The sequence below is a fragment of the Poecilia formosa genome, unplaced genomic scaffold, assembly GCF_000485575.1.
Source record: "Poecilia formosa unplaced genomic scaffold, Poecilia_formosa-5.1.2 Scaffold414, whole genome shotgun sequence".
NCBI classification, from domain to species: Eukaryota; Metazoa; Chordata; class Actinopteri; order Cyprinodontiformes; family Poeciliidae; genus Poecilia; species Poecilia formosa.
Genome location: NW_006800353.1, coordinates 97970 through 116622, shown reverse-complemented (window position 1 = coordinate 116622; position 18653 = coordinate 97970). Strand labels below are relative to the sequence as shown.

Below are 18653 nucleotides of genomic sequence, written 5' to 3'. Positions count from 1 at the left end.
CGCTACAGACGACGGGTTGATTACTGGATTCATTTCAAAGCTGCAGAACCTTTACCAAATCTGACATGTGTAGTTGACTCACCACCACCTGATTCTTGCGGCGATGTGGTGACACTAATGACAACGTTTAATCTACAACTCTCAACCTTTCAGCCCCTTAGCACTTATAATTCAACGTCACACCTTAGAACTGTGTATTGATTGTACAGATGCAAAAAAAAAAAAAAGTTCAGAACCGACACTGCCGTGTCACTGGGGACTCAAATCTCTCAAGAAACCTTCCAACAACTTGTGTGATCTGTGGGACAAAGCTTTACGAGTGTTTTGAGAACAAGCATAGGACCGGGCCCGTGTTAGCAAACCGTTTCAACTTGGTGTACAGAGAAAACGTCACGGGTACACCACCCAGTCCTTTACTCTAAACAAAAACACCAAACCGATCGCTGAGCAAAGCTCCGACAATCAGAATCCGTCCTCAGGGAACCATGAATGTCCTCACAGATTTATGCGCCAGTCCGTGTAGCAGATGTTGAGATGATGTATTTACTTGTTAAGCTTCAAGGGGGGGATATGGCTTCCATGGTGAGAGGATGTTAACAAGAGACAAAAAGCTACAAAATAATGTTGACTTTTTTTTGTACAAAACACATTGAAAAGTGATCTTTTGCAGTTTGTAAAAGAAAAACTGAGACTCAAGAGTTTATATACTGCATATGATCTGTGATAGAATTGGTGCTGTGGGTCTAAGACTCAAGCCTTGTTAAAGTATTCATAACCTTCCTTTTTCAGCGTTTCGAAGGGTGTGAAAGTAATGGGATCTAAGCACCCATCACACTTTTCATATTTTTATCTATAAAGTAATTTGAAAACCATTATTTTTGTCCACTAGAGAACCCCAAACATGGACTTGATCTATGCATTAGCTGGCAGCTAGATGGCAACAAGGGCAATAAATGGACATCGTTTTGGTCTGTCATATTAAAACCCTGACAATACTACGATAAAAATAGATGAAGATACTCACAAAAGCTGAGAATATAAAACCTCTACGTGTGAGCCATCTTGTTAACACAAACCTTTCAGTGCAGAGATTTTATTCATGGTTGCTAACGACGTGAGTGTCCAATAAACTGGCCCACGGATCATTGTCTGTTTGCACTGAGATAGATTCCTTTCGGTTCATAGCATACCATTTTTTTTTTTTTAACCGCTATGTCAAAATCTGCAGTTTCACTCTGCAGGAATGGCCAAGGGAAGAACAGAGGCAGTGTTCATGTCCGAGACAAATTTAAAAAGCTCTGCCCTGGAATATGTGGGGAATTTCTGCACAGACTGGCACAGTAGGAACAGAGCAGATATTCATCATCCGCACACACACAGCAGGAGCAGCTGCTTCCACTGATTAGTTCCTCTTTCTGTTGCTTAAGGACAGCAAATCAGTGACTTCTTATGTTGCATTGAAGGACTGGGACAAAAGGAAAAAAAAGAACAAAACACTGGAAATTCCTGTACACACTGAAGTGCTAACATTAAAAACCATCTGCTGCAGCGAGAAACAAGCGATATAATTGATCAAAAAAGGCCCTCAACTAGAACGCCATCTCCAGCAAACACATGCAGTAATTCATCTCCTTAGAAATTTATTCACTTATTCGGGTTGTTTAAGACCTCAATGCATGTTAAGATCTTGTAGCATCACTCTGAAGAGGTCAGAAGAAGTCAGCTTCATGCTTCAGCCATGCTCCTCCTACTCGCCAAGGGACCCCTCATCAGTTCATTTTATCCTCTCTACAACTAACAGCGTTCCTCATCACTTAAATGTAGCAAAAACCCTGAAATTAAAGCTGCAAAATGGACTGTAGGTAAATCTAGGAGAACATTGGATTAGAGTTAACAGTGAATAAAAACAAAGTCTGATGATTGCTGTTGATCAGTAATCAACAACTGCACACTGTAAAAGTCAGAGTACTTACCGACATGATGAATCTTTCCTTCTTGCATATTGTTTGTCCGTTGCTGATGGAGAATGTCTTTGTCACCCTACGATCACTTTTGTCCAAGTCCTGGTCAATAAACGAAGCTCTGGCTTTGGCACGCGGAAGATCCAGAGTTATGTTGTAGCGCATTTCTAAGGAACAAAACAACAACAACAACCGAGAGAAAAGAGTTCAGCGAGTGGCAGAAGCAACGGCATTATGCGCTGTGAAGCGAGAGAAGCACAAAGTGCTCGACAGCTCACCTGTGAAGCTAGCATCTCTCTTCTCAGACTTGACTCGATATTGAAAACACACCGTGGTGTTCACACAAACAGATTTATGCCCCTTGTGTTCACACTGGAACTGAGAGTGCTGCAGGTTGATTTTAGCGGGTTCCAAAGTCATGTTGGAAGTCAGCTCAGCAACATCTCTTGACCTTTTGAAATGAAAAGAGATACGTTCAAAGACTTCCATGTGACAAACCAACACAAAGTCGTGAATACTCGAGAAGTGGATGGAACATTTTACGCGCTTTTCATAAATGTTAAATAAAAATGAAAAAGAGTTCAGTCTGATATCTCTATTTGAAGATGCAGTGCAACTGCCTGGCACTTGTGCAACCTAGAGATATCTGAGATTTATTTTTATAAACACTCTATCAAATCTGACGGAGAACTATTTTTCTAAGAACAATTGGCAACATAAATCAGTCTTGGGATATGCAAAGGCAGCAGAGGAATTCCTTAGCAGATTTGCAGGTGAATAAAAATGTGTTGCATATTTTGTTAGATATTTTTTTCACGCTAAAACTACAATAAAAAATCAATGAGCTTTTTTATTGTGTGGGAATCATTGCTGACGTCAACAATCTGGACAACACCACATATGTCGCTATAAAGATGCAAATATATATGTTGGTTCTTTTCCATTTCTCTTTCTGATCTTTTGTCCCATTCTCCCAGCAAACACTAAGGGACATAAAGAGACGTCAAAAGCACACAAAGATATAATTTAAATGTAATAGTTTTGCTTCAGTAGTGATTTAAATTTGGTTGCATGTTAGCTGCCTTTTGCTAAACAGTTTCATGAAAACATGATCACGAGTTCAGGGAAAGTGGCTCCATGCTGTCAAATCCTATTTAGGCTCTAAGCCACATGGGAAATGGAGTTCTCACATAGCTTTGTTGACCTCTTACCAGGAGATGCTGTGGGAGAAGATCTGCATGGGAAGCTAGATCGTAATGTGGGCGGATTCAACATACTGGTGTCCAGCAGTGAAATACTGTATGTGGGAGAGGGGTTTTAACACAGAGATCATTAAGGAAGCCGTTTGTCTTCAGCTTGCGAGTCCAACGGGACAAACACAGCTGTAAAAGCCCAGAATAAGTCGATGCAAAGTGGACTTCTAAAATGACGCCTTTGGGAAGCGAGGGCCTTTGCTGCTTATGACTGAAGTGGAATGTGTAGAAAAAAGGCTGAAAATTCATATGTGAGGATGAGTGAGTGCTCTCACCAGAACAGGGAAGCTCCTCCCAGACCTCCTATGGTGACGTCAACGATGCCGTCTCCATTTAGGTCCATGATTCCGTGTATGGACTGCCCAAAGAACTTCACCTTTTCTCCATCCCCGCCTGCTGGGATGTGCTGCGGAGAAGGTCGAGAAAAAAAAAAAGCAAAGCTCATTAAAGTGATCATTCAAGGAGGCCTTCCTTTTATTTTTTTGTCAAAGATAAATGAGAAAAGCTTTCACTCATCTCAAGACATCTTTGACAAACTAACTATTTTCCTCCCCGTCTCTCTTAATTTAAGTAAACAAAAACACGCTGCAGTTGTTTTTATCATTTATGATATTGCTGCATTTGGTCTTTGTGATTCTCACCTGAACTAGTTTCAGGTAACGGTTGCTTTGGTGCCCATGGTAGATGTAGACAGCTCCTCTGTGGTCATTCTCGAAAGGCGCACCGATCACCACGTCGTTTAACCCGTCAAGGTTGAGATCCGACACGGCGGCTATGGCTGTACCAAACCGAGCCCCGCATGGCTCGTTTTTCATGGTGCATCCGTCCGAGTTAACCGAGCAACAGGACTGGTTCATCGGGTTCAAATCAAACTTGTGCACAAACTTGCCCCTCTGGAAATAAAGAACGACAGATGATCCTCTCATGACTCCGTCTTCCGGCAGCAAAATGTCCAACGAGTGGCAGTATTTTCAGTGTCATGTACCTCGTTGAGTTTGTAGACGTAGACTTTACCCTGCTCATCTCTTTCTGGACCCATGTACATCGGAGCTCCAACTAAAAGGAGGTCTGTGAAGGAATCGTTGTTGACGTCAACAGTCTGCAGGACGCTGCCGAAGTAGGAGCCAATCTGCAGAAAGATGCAGGAAACCATCCGCTCATCAGGATTTGGTTGATTGCACCAAAAACTTGTTCTATTTTTTGACCTCTTAGGTTAAATATAATTCAACATTGAATTTGCTTTAACACGCAAACAGCAAAAACTAGAGATTTACATAGACCACACGAAAAGAGTACTTTGGTGGCACCGTGAGGAAACAGCATTATGTGGACACCACATAATGATGTGATATTGAAGCAACATCTTAAGACATCAGCCATGAAGCTAACCCCTCGGCACAGGCAGGGCTTTCAAATCGACAATGACGAAGTATGCAAACAAATTTGTTGTCTTATTTCTAGCTTGCCAAAATTCCACCTGTATGCTCCAGATTGGAAAAGTGCCGAACATTCTTCTTTCATCGAGGCGCTCATTTTTGCTGATGATCACTTATTGTATTTGATTATTACATCCTCTCCAAGAATGTAATGACTTTATTAAAACCTCCCACTTCCCCATGTAATTGAATAACTGTTTGCTTCATCACACATAATTTACTCTGAAATTTCAGTCATTTATACACATATCTAAATATAGATTTCTTCTAAACCTGGGAGGATCTGCCGAAATATTTAAGCAAATATTTTTGCACTCCCGCCCCTACTGCATGTACAGAGATGAGCTGATGAACACTGACCTGCTCCCCACGCAGTATCTGCACAGTTTCAACCCTGCTGTCCTTCGTCAGCCGGTAGATAACTACCCGACCTGTGTGGTTGTATCGCGGTGCCCCAGTGATGTATAGCACACCTTCAGGGGTGGATGCAGACTGGACGTCATACCCTGCGAAAAAAAGTTCAGTTGCAAAAAACTTACAACACACGCCGTCTCCCCTGCTTTTCGTGATATTTATAAACGCCTCTACGAGTCGCCTTTTATGTCAGCTTGTGAAGAGGAAACCATAAAACACCAGTGGAAACTGGCAAGCGCAGACACCTCCTCGGAATGGAACATAGCATCTCTGCAAGCTGCAGCCTGGCCTTCGGGAGGCTGCAGCTTCCCGAAGGCCAGGCCTTCGCTTGGGTTTACAGACCGGACCAAGCAGTGCTCCATCTAATGACATGTTGATTAAATAATTTCATGTTAAGAGGCTGTGGTTGGTTTGAAAGCCGTAGAAGGCAAGAAGGCAGAAAGGAGAGTCTGTATGCTTTATTTTATTGGGAGGGGAAAAAAAGAGGAGCATCAGCTGTCAGAGTCAAGTTGCATGTTTTTCTCCTCTATTTGGCAATAACTCAAAATTGACTCTGCAGCTGGAGTGTTTAATTTAATACATTGGAATTTTTTATTTTATTTTCTCGGTTAAAGTTGTTTTCAGCATCACATTAACAAAGGGACTAAGGCACAAAGTGCAAATGTCTCAAAGCTGAAAGAAAAGACAAAGTCATCTGCTATTTCTGTTTCCTTTTATTGATTTTTAGATTCATCATTATCGCTACATGTGTGATGTATGGGTTTTGACTCACCTAAGTACTCTGCCAGTCCTCTGCGAGTTTTGCGATCCTTCGGATCGTAAAACTCATCTTTTTCTGGATTAATTGTAGATTCAGCAGTCTGCATGACCACCGTCCCGTTCCAGTCATACGCTCCTACCGCTCCCAGTAACAGGCCGTCCTATGGGAAACAACACAACAAATGTCAGAAGAACATGTTAGGCTAAATGACTTAATTAAATATACAAACTTACAAATACAAACATTTGTAAAACTACCGTATTGGTCTCTTTCTTAATCTTTAAAATTGTAGATTGTAGAGTAAAATATGTTAAAAAAAATTGTGGTTGAAACATCAAAGAGTATGAATACTTTTGTTACTTCACTGGAGAGAAAATGAAATAAAACATGTCAGAGAAATGAAACAAAAAGAAAACTCATCCATTCTAATGTAATCAGATTAGGTGTGGTCAAATCACTCCTTAATTGGATAATTGGCTTCACTACAAATAAGCTGTACACTGAGTCACACTGTGACTGTGGAAGTGTGTTGTCGCATGTTCAGTCCTCCGTGGCACAACTCATTTTGTTTGACCGTGTAAAGATGAAAGTCGCCTCAGGCGCAATCACTGTACACAGCGACAGAGGAGGTGATAAGCACGAGTCCGGAACAGGAGGAGGACACGCAAGAAAGGATCCTGTTTGTTCTAAGCCAATGCAGGAAATACCTATTGGATGAATTTTAGCAGTGTGCGAGGGGGCAAAAATCAACAACCGTCTAATTCAGCTTCCCAAAGCATCTCTTACGTTGTATGTGTCTTGGGTTGTATGCTCTAATGCATTCAGACAAAACAGCAGCAGTCTGTGGCAGAATGAGCTCAGGGGGAAAAACCAGGATTATGTCTACAATCATCAACTGACTGAGGTGAATCACACAAAGGCTGACGATTCATCACAGAGAAAAATAAGGGAAATGTCTCTGAGTTGAGTATGTCTGTAAATAGGGCTAGGCGATATGGCTTAAAAACGTATCACAATATAAGTGTTTCCTGTCAGTTGATATCGATAATTGTTGATGAGATTTTTGTTTTAAATATCTGAAATAATGCCAAGTTATGACTTGACCTCCCCTATTTAATTCACAGTTTTCACGCCATGCCATTGTTTATGTTTAATCAGTTAGGTGGCAAGGTGGCAAAATCTGAAACTGCTGTTGCACATGTTATGGTGCGTTCACACCAAAAGCGTTTTCTGGTGCCTATGGTTTACGTTCAAAGTCTATGTGGAGCGTTGGACGTGTTGGACGGCTCAAAACGCTCCAAACTGTTCAAATCGTGCACAATGGCCCTCAACGCGCCTCCACATAGACTCTGAATGACTATGTGGAGGCTCTGAACGCACCATTACTCAACAGGCTGTTGCTTGGCAACCAAAGAGTGAGTGACTGAGGGTCCGATTTTTTGGCAATTCCGATTTTTGTTTTTGTTTTTTTTGCCGGGGCCGTTCACACTGCCAGTAAATGCAACCTGTATGTGTTCTACAGTATGAACAGGCAAATGACCTGAAAGAGTCCCGCATGCGCACTAGAGGGCACAATAGCGTCAGCGTTCTGCCAACTGTCATAAAAAGAAGAAGCGCTCAGTGTTTGCGGTAGTAAACATGGTTGCTAACAGTGGAGCATAGCTTACGAAGTTGTTGTCCCGCTGGAGCAGCATATTAACAATTTCATCCTCATATAGTCCGTCATGGTTGTTGTTTTTCTTCCCGCTTGCGCGTATCAGTACGCAGAATAGTGAGATTTGTTGAGTATCAGTGACGTTAAGTTTGGATGAATGCGACCTGAACGTTAGGTCGCATTTGAATCGGATACGTGTCGGATATGGGTGACATTCGCAAAAGAATCCAACCTGCGCTGTTCACACTGCCTTTAAAAGATCGGATACAAGTCGCATTACGTCAAAAGAAAATGTCAGAATTGGGTCACTTCAGGCTGCAGTGTGAACGCAGCCTTAGTTGATGCCAGTCACCTTGCTGAGCTCACCGTGAGCGGTTGAGCAGCTAAAACAGTGGTTCTTAACCTTTTTTGAGGTACCGAACCCATCAGTTTCATATGCGCATTCACTAAACCCTTCTGTAGTGATAAATAAAATATGATTTTTTTCATCCAAATTAAAGACATAGTGGTGACCCAACTAGAGTCTAGTTGGGTCACCACTAGAGTCTAGTGGACCCAACTAGAGTCTAGTTGGGTCACCACTAGAGTCTAGTGATGACCTCTAGTTGGGTCCACTAGAGTCTAGTGGACCCAACTAGAGTCTAGTTGGGTCACCCCATGATCACTAAGACTTAAAAGGTAGAGTCTCTGAGAACAGTTCTTCAAAATATAGTCGGTGTTTTCAGCAAAGTTGAGCTGACTGTCCAGGAACGACCCAAGGTATTTAAAATTTGCCACACTTTCAACAGTTTGGCCATTGAGAGAAACTGGAACCACTTTAATGTCATGTTTAGATCATTTAATTAGCTCTACATTCTTAAGAGAATGAAAAATTAATAATAAATAATAAAGACTTTGGATATTCTGATGTAGTAATGTAATTATATTAGTTGTGTTACCACCCCCACGCCACTAGAGGCAGTAGCAACCCCGAAAAAATGCGACTAAGGAGCAGATTTAGAAGCACACCGAAAGCTACATAATTTGGTAAAAACGGTGAGTTTTGCTAAAGTAATTAAAGACACAAGTTCTAATCCATGCTGAGAGTGGAACTCCTCCGCAGCACTGATTGGCTAAGCAATGTAACGTGATCCTCTGCAGCAAATGATGGCAAAGCGGGCGCGTCAATCACGACTTTACACAAGTGTGTCTTTAGCGGTGCGGCAGCGCAGTGAAGTTAGTTTCAAGTTGGATATCGGTCTCCGCGGCAGAGGCTCCGCCGAACCCCTGAGACCGACTCATCGAACCCCTGGGGTTCGATCGAACCCAGGTTATGAACCACTGGTTTAGAGCCTTTCCTCTGTCTACATGTCCCAGAATGCCGTGTGGTTCTGGATCGGAGTTCAGTGAATATTCTTTAAATTGAATTTTAAATATTCTATCATATTTATAATCCATCTGTATTAATCATGTGTCTATTGCAATATACATTGTCATTGTTTTATTGTCCAGCCCTACTTCTTTTTATATTCAGATATTAATATTCCAAGTTGGACTTACTTTAAAAGCATGGGCACTGAATCCAGCCTGGGACATCTCCATGTCAAAGGAGGAGGTAAGGTTTCCAGATGTTGCTGAGGAAGAAGATATTGCGTTGAGCGATACATACATAAGTAGCACAAAATAAAACTGTCTTGTGGCTACAAAATAGCTTCGTAAAAATATATTCATTTAAATATTTATGTCAAACTGGAAAAAAAAAAAACTTTTAGTTTTGAATCTCTTATCTGGAGGACAGCGGCTTCATCAACAAAACTTGTGTGGATTTCCTATTGAAATTTTGCCTGTGTATGAACTAAAAAATTGCACAAATAAATCACATGCCATTTGGACATCATACATAATTTCTATAACGTTTTAATGAAAATACTTCCTGTTAGGATGAACACAGTCACGGTGTTCCTGTTGCAAAATCTATTCGTATGGCAGACAAATGTATGCTGCAGATGGAACCATCTGATTGTGTCATGTAAAACTTGATAAATATTATTTTGTGCTTTTTACCTTCCAGGGCAAAAATCTTTCTTCCCAGTGTATCCGCTAAATTCACCAAGAACACCTCGTCAGACACATTGAAGAAGTGATCTTGTGTGGGTTTACTGGATATTGACTTAATCTCATCAATGAACTTCTTCACCTCTCCTTCACTTTTATTTTCACGTTTGTAGTATCCCAAAACCTGTAAAGGTTAAAATTATTTCTTGTTGAAATACATCAAATTTACACTAAATGATCAGAAATGTCTGACAATGCAAATATAACTTTTGTACTCACAGCAATGCCAAACCTCTCGATGTGATCCTGGTCACACTCACCAATGACTTCTTTTTGCAAGTAGTGGTCATGTGACTCTCCATCAGTCAAAATCACCATGACTTTTTTTGCATCAGATCTTGCACCTCTCTCTTGCGTGAAGGCCTCCTTCCTAAGTAAGTACACAATTAAATATGAAAACAGTAAGGTATGAAATTCTACATGGTTTTATGGATCAGCTGAGAATTGCACGTTACCAGGCAATTTGCATAATGAAATGGACAAATTAATTGCACAATAGATTGATTTCCTACAAGAGAAAACAAGATAATATCTGATAATCATGTTTGAAATGTTTGAATATTCCTGGAAATCGCACTCCAATGCAATGACAGTATATAAAATAATTGTAAATATACAATTAACCATCTTCTGGTAACACTAGACTTTGAATCTGAACACTGGTTAATAATCCCTAGGATCTCTTCTTACGTGCACCACCTGTTTTCCTGTTGCCAACTTCAGTTTTGTAATTTTTGGCAACATAAAGTTCTCTTAAAAGCAGTCCAAAGAGAAGTCTTTTTGAAAATTGAGACATTTTGGTGAAAAGTGTTTAAAATTCACAGCAATGCTATTTTGTTTTAATTCATTTTTAGTGCTTGTTGTTTAAAAGTCATTAAAAAGCTAACACTGTATTTATTAAGCTGATAGATTTATGGCACATACAAATGTAACAAACAAACAATTGACATGTAAAACAATTGACAAGAATCAAATTTCCTTTATTTAAACTATCCAATATTTCTTAAAGTAACTCCCATCTCACTGCTTATTGCTACAAAGCCTGTCAACTAGAAACTTACCTGTGATGGAAACTAAACATGTCTTAAAAAAATAAAAACAAGCCAAAAAAAAAAAATAAACAATTTGTCAAATTAAATTAATCCTATTTGAATTTCTACACAGAATTAACATTGCATTTGAAGTTAAGTTCTGATCACCATTTGGACCGGACATTTAAATGGGATGGATGTAACAATCAGTGAAAACATCTGAAAAGTGCAACTTAATTTAATTAGTTTAAATGAAAAGTGCAGCTGATGCAGAGTACCTGGCAGTGTCAATGGCCAAGAAAGTGTGAGTTTTTGTCCCCAAGTGCTGAGGAATTTTTTTGACAAACGTAAGCAGCTCTTTGTTGTTGTTAAACTGGCTGAGGTTGACATGGTGTTTCACATCCTCACCATAGGACACTATGCCCACCTGGAAAACATATAGATATTGTATTAAATGTTATTCCACAGTTTTCCTTTCTCCTACTAAATGTTCCTTTCCTGGACTGCTTGTCCCAGGCAGCCTATCTACATTGTTTTGTATACACAGGACCTCATCCTCAGTGAATAATCTGACTTTGAAATACAACGCTGCAAAATGAAAATATATTTTAGTGTCTACCTGTGGAAAAACTCTCTGCTGTGGCCTATACAAAGATAGTTGTAATAAAGATTCAAATTACTTTTTCCAGAGCAACTGGTACTGATAAATTACTGACCTGAGCCTGCTTGGGTCCAACCTGGACTCTTTCCAAGAAACGGATAAGAAAGTCAACAATGTTTTTCCATGGGTAGATACTGTTTGATCCATCTAGTACAAAGACAATGTCCATATTGCTCGTACAATCTGAAAAAAACAAAACAAACAAAAAAAAAACAACAAAATTGAAATGTCAAAAAAGTAAAGGACATTATTTTTCAATCTGTTTTTCCTTTATATAAAAGGCAATTGGTGGTGTTTTTTATATAATTGGAAAGCCTGTCTAGTGATCTTTAAAATGGTATGCAACGTATCACAAAAGTACATAGCTGTGTATGTGGGTTGTACAACTATCATTATTAGAGGGGAGGAATATTTTTATGTATCTCTACAATAGATACAAAACATGTCTTTTTTTATTATTTTTATACTAATAGTGATTCTGAAAGTTCACATTTCCTGTTCAACATACTTTTTTTTTACTGGTCTGAATAGACACTTTGGATACTAATATTTCCCCATATACACTCACTCAGCAATATATTTGGTACAACTGTTCAACTGCAAATGCAAATAGTCAACCAATCACATTTCATCACCTTACATAACTCACTTATCTAGATGTGGTAAAGAAACAGCATCAGAATGAGAAAGAAAAGAGATTAAAGTGATTTTGACCCCAGCACTCAAGTATTGAATATTTCAGAAATTGAGGATTTTTGAGAATAATTGATTCAAAAACGAGCAAACATCCAGGAGAATGGACAGACTGGGTAGAGATTATAGAAAGGCAACAAATACCTTGCTACAACCTTGTAGCAAATGGAAAACAGCAACAGAAGACCACACAGTCTCATGAAAGATGGATCATAGATTGGAAAAACATTGGCTGCTCTACTGGCCCACCTGAATCTAATGACTTCAGCTATAACATTTGTATAGAATATAGCATAAATGCCATGAAAGTGGGCAATGGATTGTGTAAATCTCAACGTGAGTATTATTACTAACGATCTCCATCACTTTACGGATGTACCAGTCTTCTGGTGGCTGACTCCAGAAGGATAACTTGCCAAACCACAAAGCTCAAATTGTCTGGAAATAGTATTTATTTATTTATTTATTTATTTTTAACAACCAATAAGTTCATGTTACTCAATCGGCCTCCGCAGTCAATCTCGGAGGAATGTTTTGTGACATCTTATTAAATATAAACCATGAGGAACTCAGGGAGTCATGACAGCAAATGGGGTTCAATCGGTGCCAACAACCTGTACCTAATAAAGTGGCCTGTGAGTGCAGATGGATTTTGCGGATCATCCAGATCTCGTCTTTAAGCTGCTGTGTCACAAACATCAGAGGCAACGTTTCCTGGTTTCATGAATAACATGCACAACTTTCTCTAACAGGTTCTTGATAAATCATATTGAAATCACAAATGTAGAGGACTACGTGTGAAAATAACACAAATGCTCTAGAGCAGGAATGAAAGGATCTATTCCTGGAGATAAAGATGTGATCCTGGTCTTGATTACTGGGTTAAATCTAATTTTAAACACTACATGATTCATCCATATATTTGTTTCTAGTAAAAGAATAGCAAGAAAAATGATCCTGAAAGAATCTGACAAACAGATAGAGGCAATGACTGGACTCTGTTTACACTACGCTTTTTTTTTTTTCCCTGGTTGTTTCCTTCCAGGGAAACATAGTGCAGTAAACCGTCTCCTAACTTGGGCATACAATGCAGCAGAAGTGTTGGGCTGGACCAAGTCAGAGAGGAATACGAGGTAGCAGACAAGTTTACATTAAAGAAGAATGCTCTAATCTTCCCCTCCTGGTAAGGGAGGGCGAGTTTGACGCCGGGGTCTTGGGTGGTACCGCTATGATCGGTAGATACTTCTTATCGCTTATCCTGCTCAGATAATTCGTACAGATGTGTCATGTTCTGCGCAGAGCGGCTGCGTGTTGCTCAGGCGAGTGGCGTACTTTGCACTCCGGGAGCTATGGAGTTGAGGATCTGGAACGACGGGCTGACGTTCGTACAAACTCCTGAGATGTACTGCTGCTGGCCGCACATGTAGCCATACTGAGGACCACAGGCCTGTGGAGACAAGAGTCACACACACACAAATAAACTCAGACAGTGAAAGAGAGGATCTCACGGGGTTACGACTGGTTATCATTTCCATCAGTATGAGGTCACGGGTGAAAGGAGGTTCAGGGCTACCGGAGAGCAAAAGCAAGGATCCCAGGAGGAAAGAGGTACTCAAATAGAGGACTAAACAGAGGCTGTTGTTGAAGTGCCGGAAAATTCTCAACAACTACACACAAAAAACAGAGAGAGAATCAGACAGAGAGCAAGTGAAGATGCAGGGGTCTAAAAGTACACAAAAATGTTTAAAATATAATTAATAATCATTTTACAGTCGTCTAATTCTGACAAATATTCCAAAATGTTCTTGATATTTTATTGTGTATATAATATCTGAGCAGTACAAGAGATCCACAGTTGTTTCACTATTTTGTGAAGTTGTGGAGTTCAGCTTAATGATTGCCGAAAGCCTATAAACACTTCATAAGAACAGAAAAATATGTTTTAAACTCAAGAACAAGTAAATCATTCCTTCTGACCACCAGGACATTTCATGCTTCAAGAAGCTCCTGGGAAGTCCTCATAGTTCGTGTCCCGCTGCAGAATTCATCAGTGTTAAAAACACACCCGCTTCAAATTTCTGTCCAATTACAAGATATTTAACAAACAGTTCAAAAATAGTAAGGCCGACATTTAAAATATATGTCTTAGTAACCTCCATTCTGCCCGTGGAATCTAATCCTGTGTTTACTTGAAACAAACACATTTCTTTTCATTTCTTCTTTATTTTATTAAAATAAGTCCACTGCAAATTATGCACAATGTAAATACCCATCTACACGCTTGAGGTTTTCACGCCTTGTCAATCTCAGAAGTGCTGTCCACTTCTACACAAAACGTTCAAACGTTTCTTCATCTGTAAAGTCGGTTTACAGTTTCACGTTACATTCCCAGGAATATAGAGCAAACTGTGCCATTCAAGGGCCAACTTATACAGTACATAGGAGGAAATAAAATTATTTTAGTCTTTTGTGTGGAAGATGTACACTTCCTGCTTACCATAAATCCTCCAGTGGGATTGGTCACCAGGGTGGTTCCCATGGTCATGTTTTCCTTTATTTCATGCAAGTTGGGAACAGTTGTGTTTGCTGAAAAAGAGCAAAAAAAAAAAGAAAAAGAAAAAGAAAAGAAAAAAAAAGCTGAGTGAATAAACATGGCGAGACAAACAGAACTCAGCACAGAAAACGAACAGCTGAACAAATTCCTCTCCTGGATTTTCCCACAGGAAGACTACGGCTTCTGTCTGTTCAGCAGACATAATAGTCACCGATGTATATGCTTTAAACACTGTTTATGTTAGCTCTAAGTGTAGCTTATTGCTGTTAAAACATGGTGATGTAGGAAGGAAAGGTTCTGGGGTGGGGGAATTGAATCATTAAGCAATCACAACATGTGGCTAAAATTAGCAACTAATTCCTTGACTTGGGAATGATCTGGATCTGGATTTGATTTTTTTTTTCCTCTCTTCAGAGGGATTCACATACTCTCACAAACACATTTGCATGCAATTTAACTCTGAATGATGCTCCCCTAGAGAGGATTTTCACGAGAAGAAATATGCATCTTGCCCTTCTTTAATGCCCTTCAGTTTATTCCAAAGAGCAAAAGTAAATTACATGGTGAATATTTTGGATTGGACAATTTGGTAAACAAAAGGATGAGAAATCTGTTTATCAGTCGTCTGTTCCTATATTCCTAATTATCTTCGATGATTAACGACACTGATTCACATCCTGTGGCTCATCATATGTTCACATGCAACAGGAAGGAGAGCAGAGGAAGGTGCATGCTGTGCCACAAGCCTGATAAAAATCAGAAAAAGACAACAAATCAGTCTTAAACAGGCTGTGAAATATTCTCTTCAATGTAGAAAATACTAATACAACCATTGGTGATGTTATTCCAAACAGTACTAAATTAAGACATTGAGTTGAACACACAATAAATGCTCAACAGATGCACCAATAAACAGATGTTTTTATTCAATACCAAGTAAAATGACTTATGAAATGATGAATTTTCCCCATCAACCAAGCTGGTGGATGGGTTATGGAACTGTGGTTCTAGAAATTTGTTAGGCTGTGACACATTAAGATCCAGACCACAAGTAATGTCCTCTGTGTGTTCAACTGAAGTGGTTTTCTGCTGTTGGTAAAATCATGTCCAGGTGACAGATACCTTTCAGTGAACTTTAAAGCAAGCAGAAAACCTTCAGTAGAGATTAAACCTTTAATCATCTTGGATAATATTTTGAAAGCCCAGTTTTGCTCTTCAGAAAATGTTTAAGTCCCCGTAGCAGTACAGAGGAGTTAGTATTTGCTTTTTGTATTTGTTTTTATTTATTTTTTGTCTCTTTTACACATTTTGATTTAGGAAATAGACTTTAGTGTACACAGTAAAACTGCCAGTGTTGAATTAAAACCCAAAAGTGTCTATATGTGTCCAAGTCAGCTGGTGTTAAATTCAACAATACAGAGTGTCACATTAACATTACAATGGTGCTGGTGTTAAAATATATAAAAAGTAAATAATTGACCCCCACAAGGTTCCAATATCAATCAAATCCAGTGGAAAATATTCAAAACAATACATAGAAATGGAAAGTTCAACTTTTCTTAAACCCATTACAGTATTATAGACCAATGTTAATTTAACAAAAAAATGGGTGTCAATCTTTTAACACTTTCAGAAGTGTTACTTTAACACCTGCTGACTTGGACACATATAGACACTTTTGGGTGTTAATTCAACACTGGCATTTTTACTGTGTACTTAATAATAAATATATGTTATAATATGTCAATAATTCTGAGAAATATACAGAATTTCCTCTCTTCTTTGAGTGTCTCCAATTATAAGTGAGTTAGAGAAAGAATGTATCATTTGGACAGAATTCGTGATAAGGCATTAATAATGTTTTGACTAGCTATTTATGCATGTATGCACAAATAACCTACATGATTATTCTATTCTATCCAATATATACACCATAAATCACCTTTTTAAACATACCATAATTAAGTCTAAAAACCATGGGTGTCGGGTGACTTCTTGGCAGTATTTCATCACGCTTAATGATTGTGGCAAAACCCCTTTCCAATTTCACTGTTTGGATGGAAGGGTGGTTCAAGATTACAACACATCAACCGCACAGTTTAACCTTATGTCTCGTTATGGTTTGGGCTTTATCGTCTGTGCTGGGAAAACTGTAAACCCAATGTGGAGACAGAGCTGGCAAAGTCGGACTGCTGTGTGTCATTAGTAAAAAAACGCTTAGAGCGACAGGCTGACTGACTGACAGCTCATGGTGATGCATGCTGAAGAAATATCAACACAGATCCAAGTTGTGGTTGATGCGTCACTTTCAAAGAAAATTCAGTTTATAATATAAAAATAAGGGGGGTGGGGGGAATCCAAGTGTGTCTCTGATTAGTCTGCCTGAAAATGCAAAGCTAATTCAGTTCCAAATGATTGAGTTTTTAATAAATAAGCATGTCTGAGCCACTGACCAGAGACCTGAGCCACTTTAGTGACCGGTTCCAGTGTGCAGCTCCTCACCCTCCCTCTATAGACATCAACACAAAGATGGACAACTTGCAAAGGAAATGTTACGTGCTGTGTAGCAGATAAGCCTCGTTTATCTGCATAATTATGATAACTTGGAAGGATGAAACATTAAAACCTTGTTTATCGTCCGTCTTCCTGTTCACATGTAGCAACGACATCCAGTCAAAACCCAATCAGATTAGCAGTCACTCTAAGCAGAATATTTTAAGGTACTGCACACTAAAAGAGCCAAATGAGCAAACAAACATTACATTTACTTACCAATCTTTTTTTAATAGATTGGTACAAACAATTTCAGAGAAGGAAGTTGTGGATGTTATTTGATGAACAAGGGATAAAGACCAGAAACAGGAAAAAGCCCCAGAGCTTATTTTAGTTAAGAATTTGAGTTGTTTCCTTTATCTTTTGATCTAAATGTAATTTGGTTCACTCAAGTCGTTTTCAGTTCCGTGGAAACTTCTGTACAACAGAGATTTGTTTTAACAACTAACTGATTTTTATTGTCTTTAAAATGCTCAGCCTTGAGGTAGAAACAAACATCTTTATTGAATCAAACCAAATCCTTTTATAAGGCAGAATAATCTGGAGTTATCATGTGACTCACAATGTAGACCCGATACAACGGGTTCAAATGCAATTTAAGAACTGTAAGATTTTCCATTTATTATTCCTAAAAATAATTACATTCTTACACCCTTTCACTTACAAACTACTATGTTATAGTACTGAGGAAAGTTTAAAGACATATTAAGATGCTATGAAATTGTCAAGCTTACAACAATTCATGTGATATTCTTAACTCTAGTATAATCATCTGAGTCAATTTTATGTTCTTAAGCTGGACAATTCATATAAAAATTGCCTGACGGTGGCGTAAATTGTCTGCCCAGGGCAGCTGTGGCTACAATGTAGCTCACCATTATCATTGTGTGAATCTGTGAATCGCGTGAAGCGTTTTGAACTAGATAAAGTGCTACACAAGTACAGAACACTTACCATTTAGCATAGCCATTGTGAACATACAGCTTATAGGCATTGGCCAGTATAAGATTCTTTCAGCCGACTGACCAGCAGTGCACAGCGACAGGTGGAGAAGGGAAAGTGATCTGTTGGTCTACGCCCCATAAATCCAGAAAACAACTTGGCTTTTAATGGCATCTCATTCAAACTTTCAACTTAAGGAAAAGTATCATGGCAAACTTTAGCATTTCTGAAACTTTACCTTTAAAAATTATAAAAATTAATTAATTTAATATCACCTCTTCAGTACAGGAGCTATGCCAGGGGCCAAAACCAGTTTTACAGGGGCCAGTGCCCCTGTTGGCCCCTAGTACCGCTCATGGCTTCATGTACCTTTGTATTGCATAATTAACCTAAATGCAAAAATATGTTATTCTTACTTGGCAGCTCCAGTTTGATGCAGGTATTGTCCCCCCGTCCAACAGGACATTTGTAAACGTCTCCCGTCCTTTTGGCAGGCTGGCCTGAATGCGGCGATCCAATCAGAACCCTGAGGAAAAGAAAGAAGAAGATTAGGCTGTTGGCTGAGTGAAACTACAGCCAAAAGCAACAGGAAAACGTGATGATTTTTACAATTATGATAATAAGCAGAACACACGTACTATTACAGC

The 18653-nt window shown here is 39.1% G+C and overlaps 1 protein-coding gene across 2 annotated transcripts in view; it reads right to left on the bottom strand.

Annotated features, from left to right (window-relative positions):
- Positions 1–18653, bottom strand: part of itga1 (integrin, alpha 1) — a 67974-nt gene that overhangs the window by 24334 nt on the left and 24987 nt on the right. For both annotated transcript variants that reach the window (XM_016663330.1, XM_007576685.2), the window contains exons 3-17: positions 18423–18532; positions 14455–14543; positions 13290–13404; positions 11320–11447; positions 10882–11030; positions 9792–9942; positions 9522–9696; positions 9018–9091; positions 5837–5984; positions 5011–5156; positions 4200–4343; positions 3856–4107; positions 3490–3620; positions 2240–2412; positions 1974–2128 (exon numbers count right to left, since the gene is read on the bottom strand). In XM_016663330.1, coding sequence (XP_016518816.1) covers positions 1974–2128; positions 2240–2412; positions 3490–3620; positions 3856–4107; positions 4200–4343; positions 5011–5156; positions 5837–5984; positions 9018–9091; positions 9522–9696; positions 9792–9942; positions 10882–11030; positions 11320–11447; positions 13290–13404; positions 14455–14543; positions 18423–18532 — 2140 coding nt within the window. The remainder of the gene's footprint in view (positions 1–1973; positions 2129–2239; positions 2413–3489; positions 3621–3855; positions 4108–4199; positions 4344–5010; positions 5157–5836; positions 5985–9017; positions 9092–9521; positions 9697–9791; positions 9943–10881; positions 11031–11319; positions 11448–13289; positions 13405–14454; positions 14544–18422; positions 18533–18653) is intronic.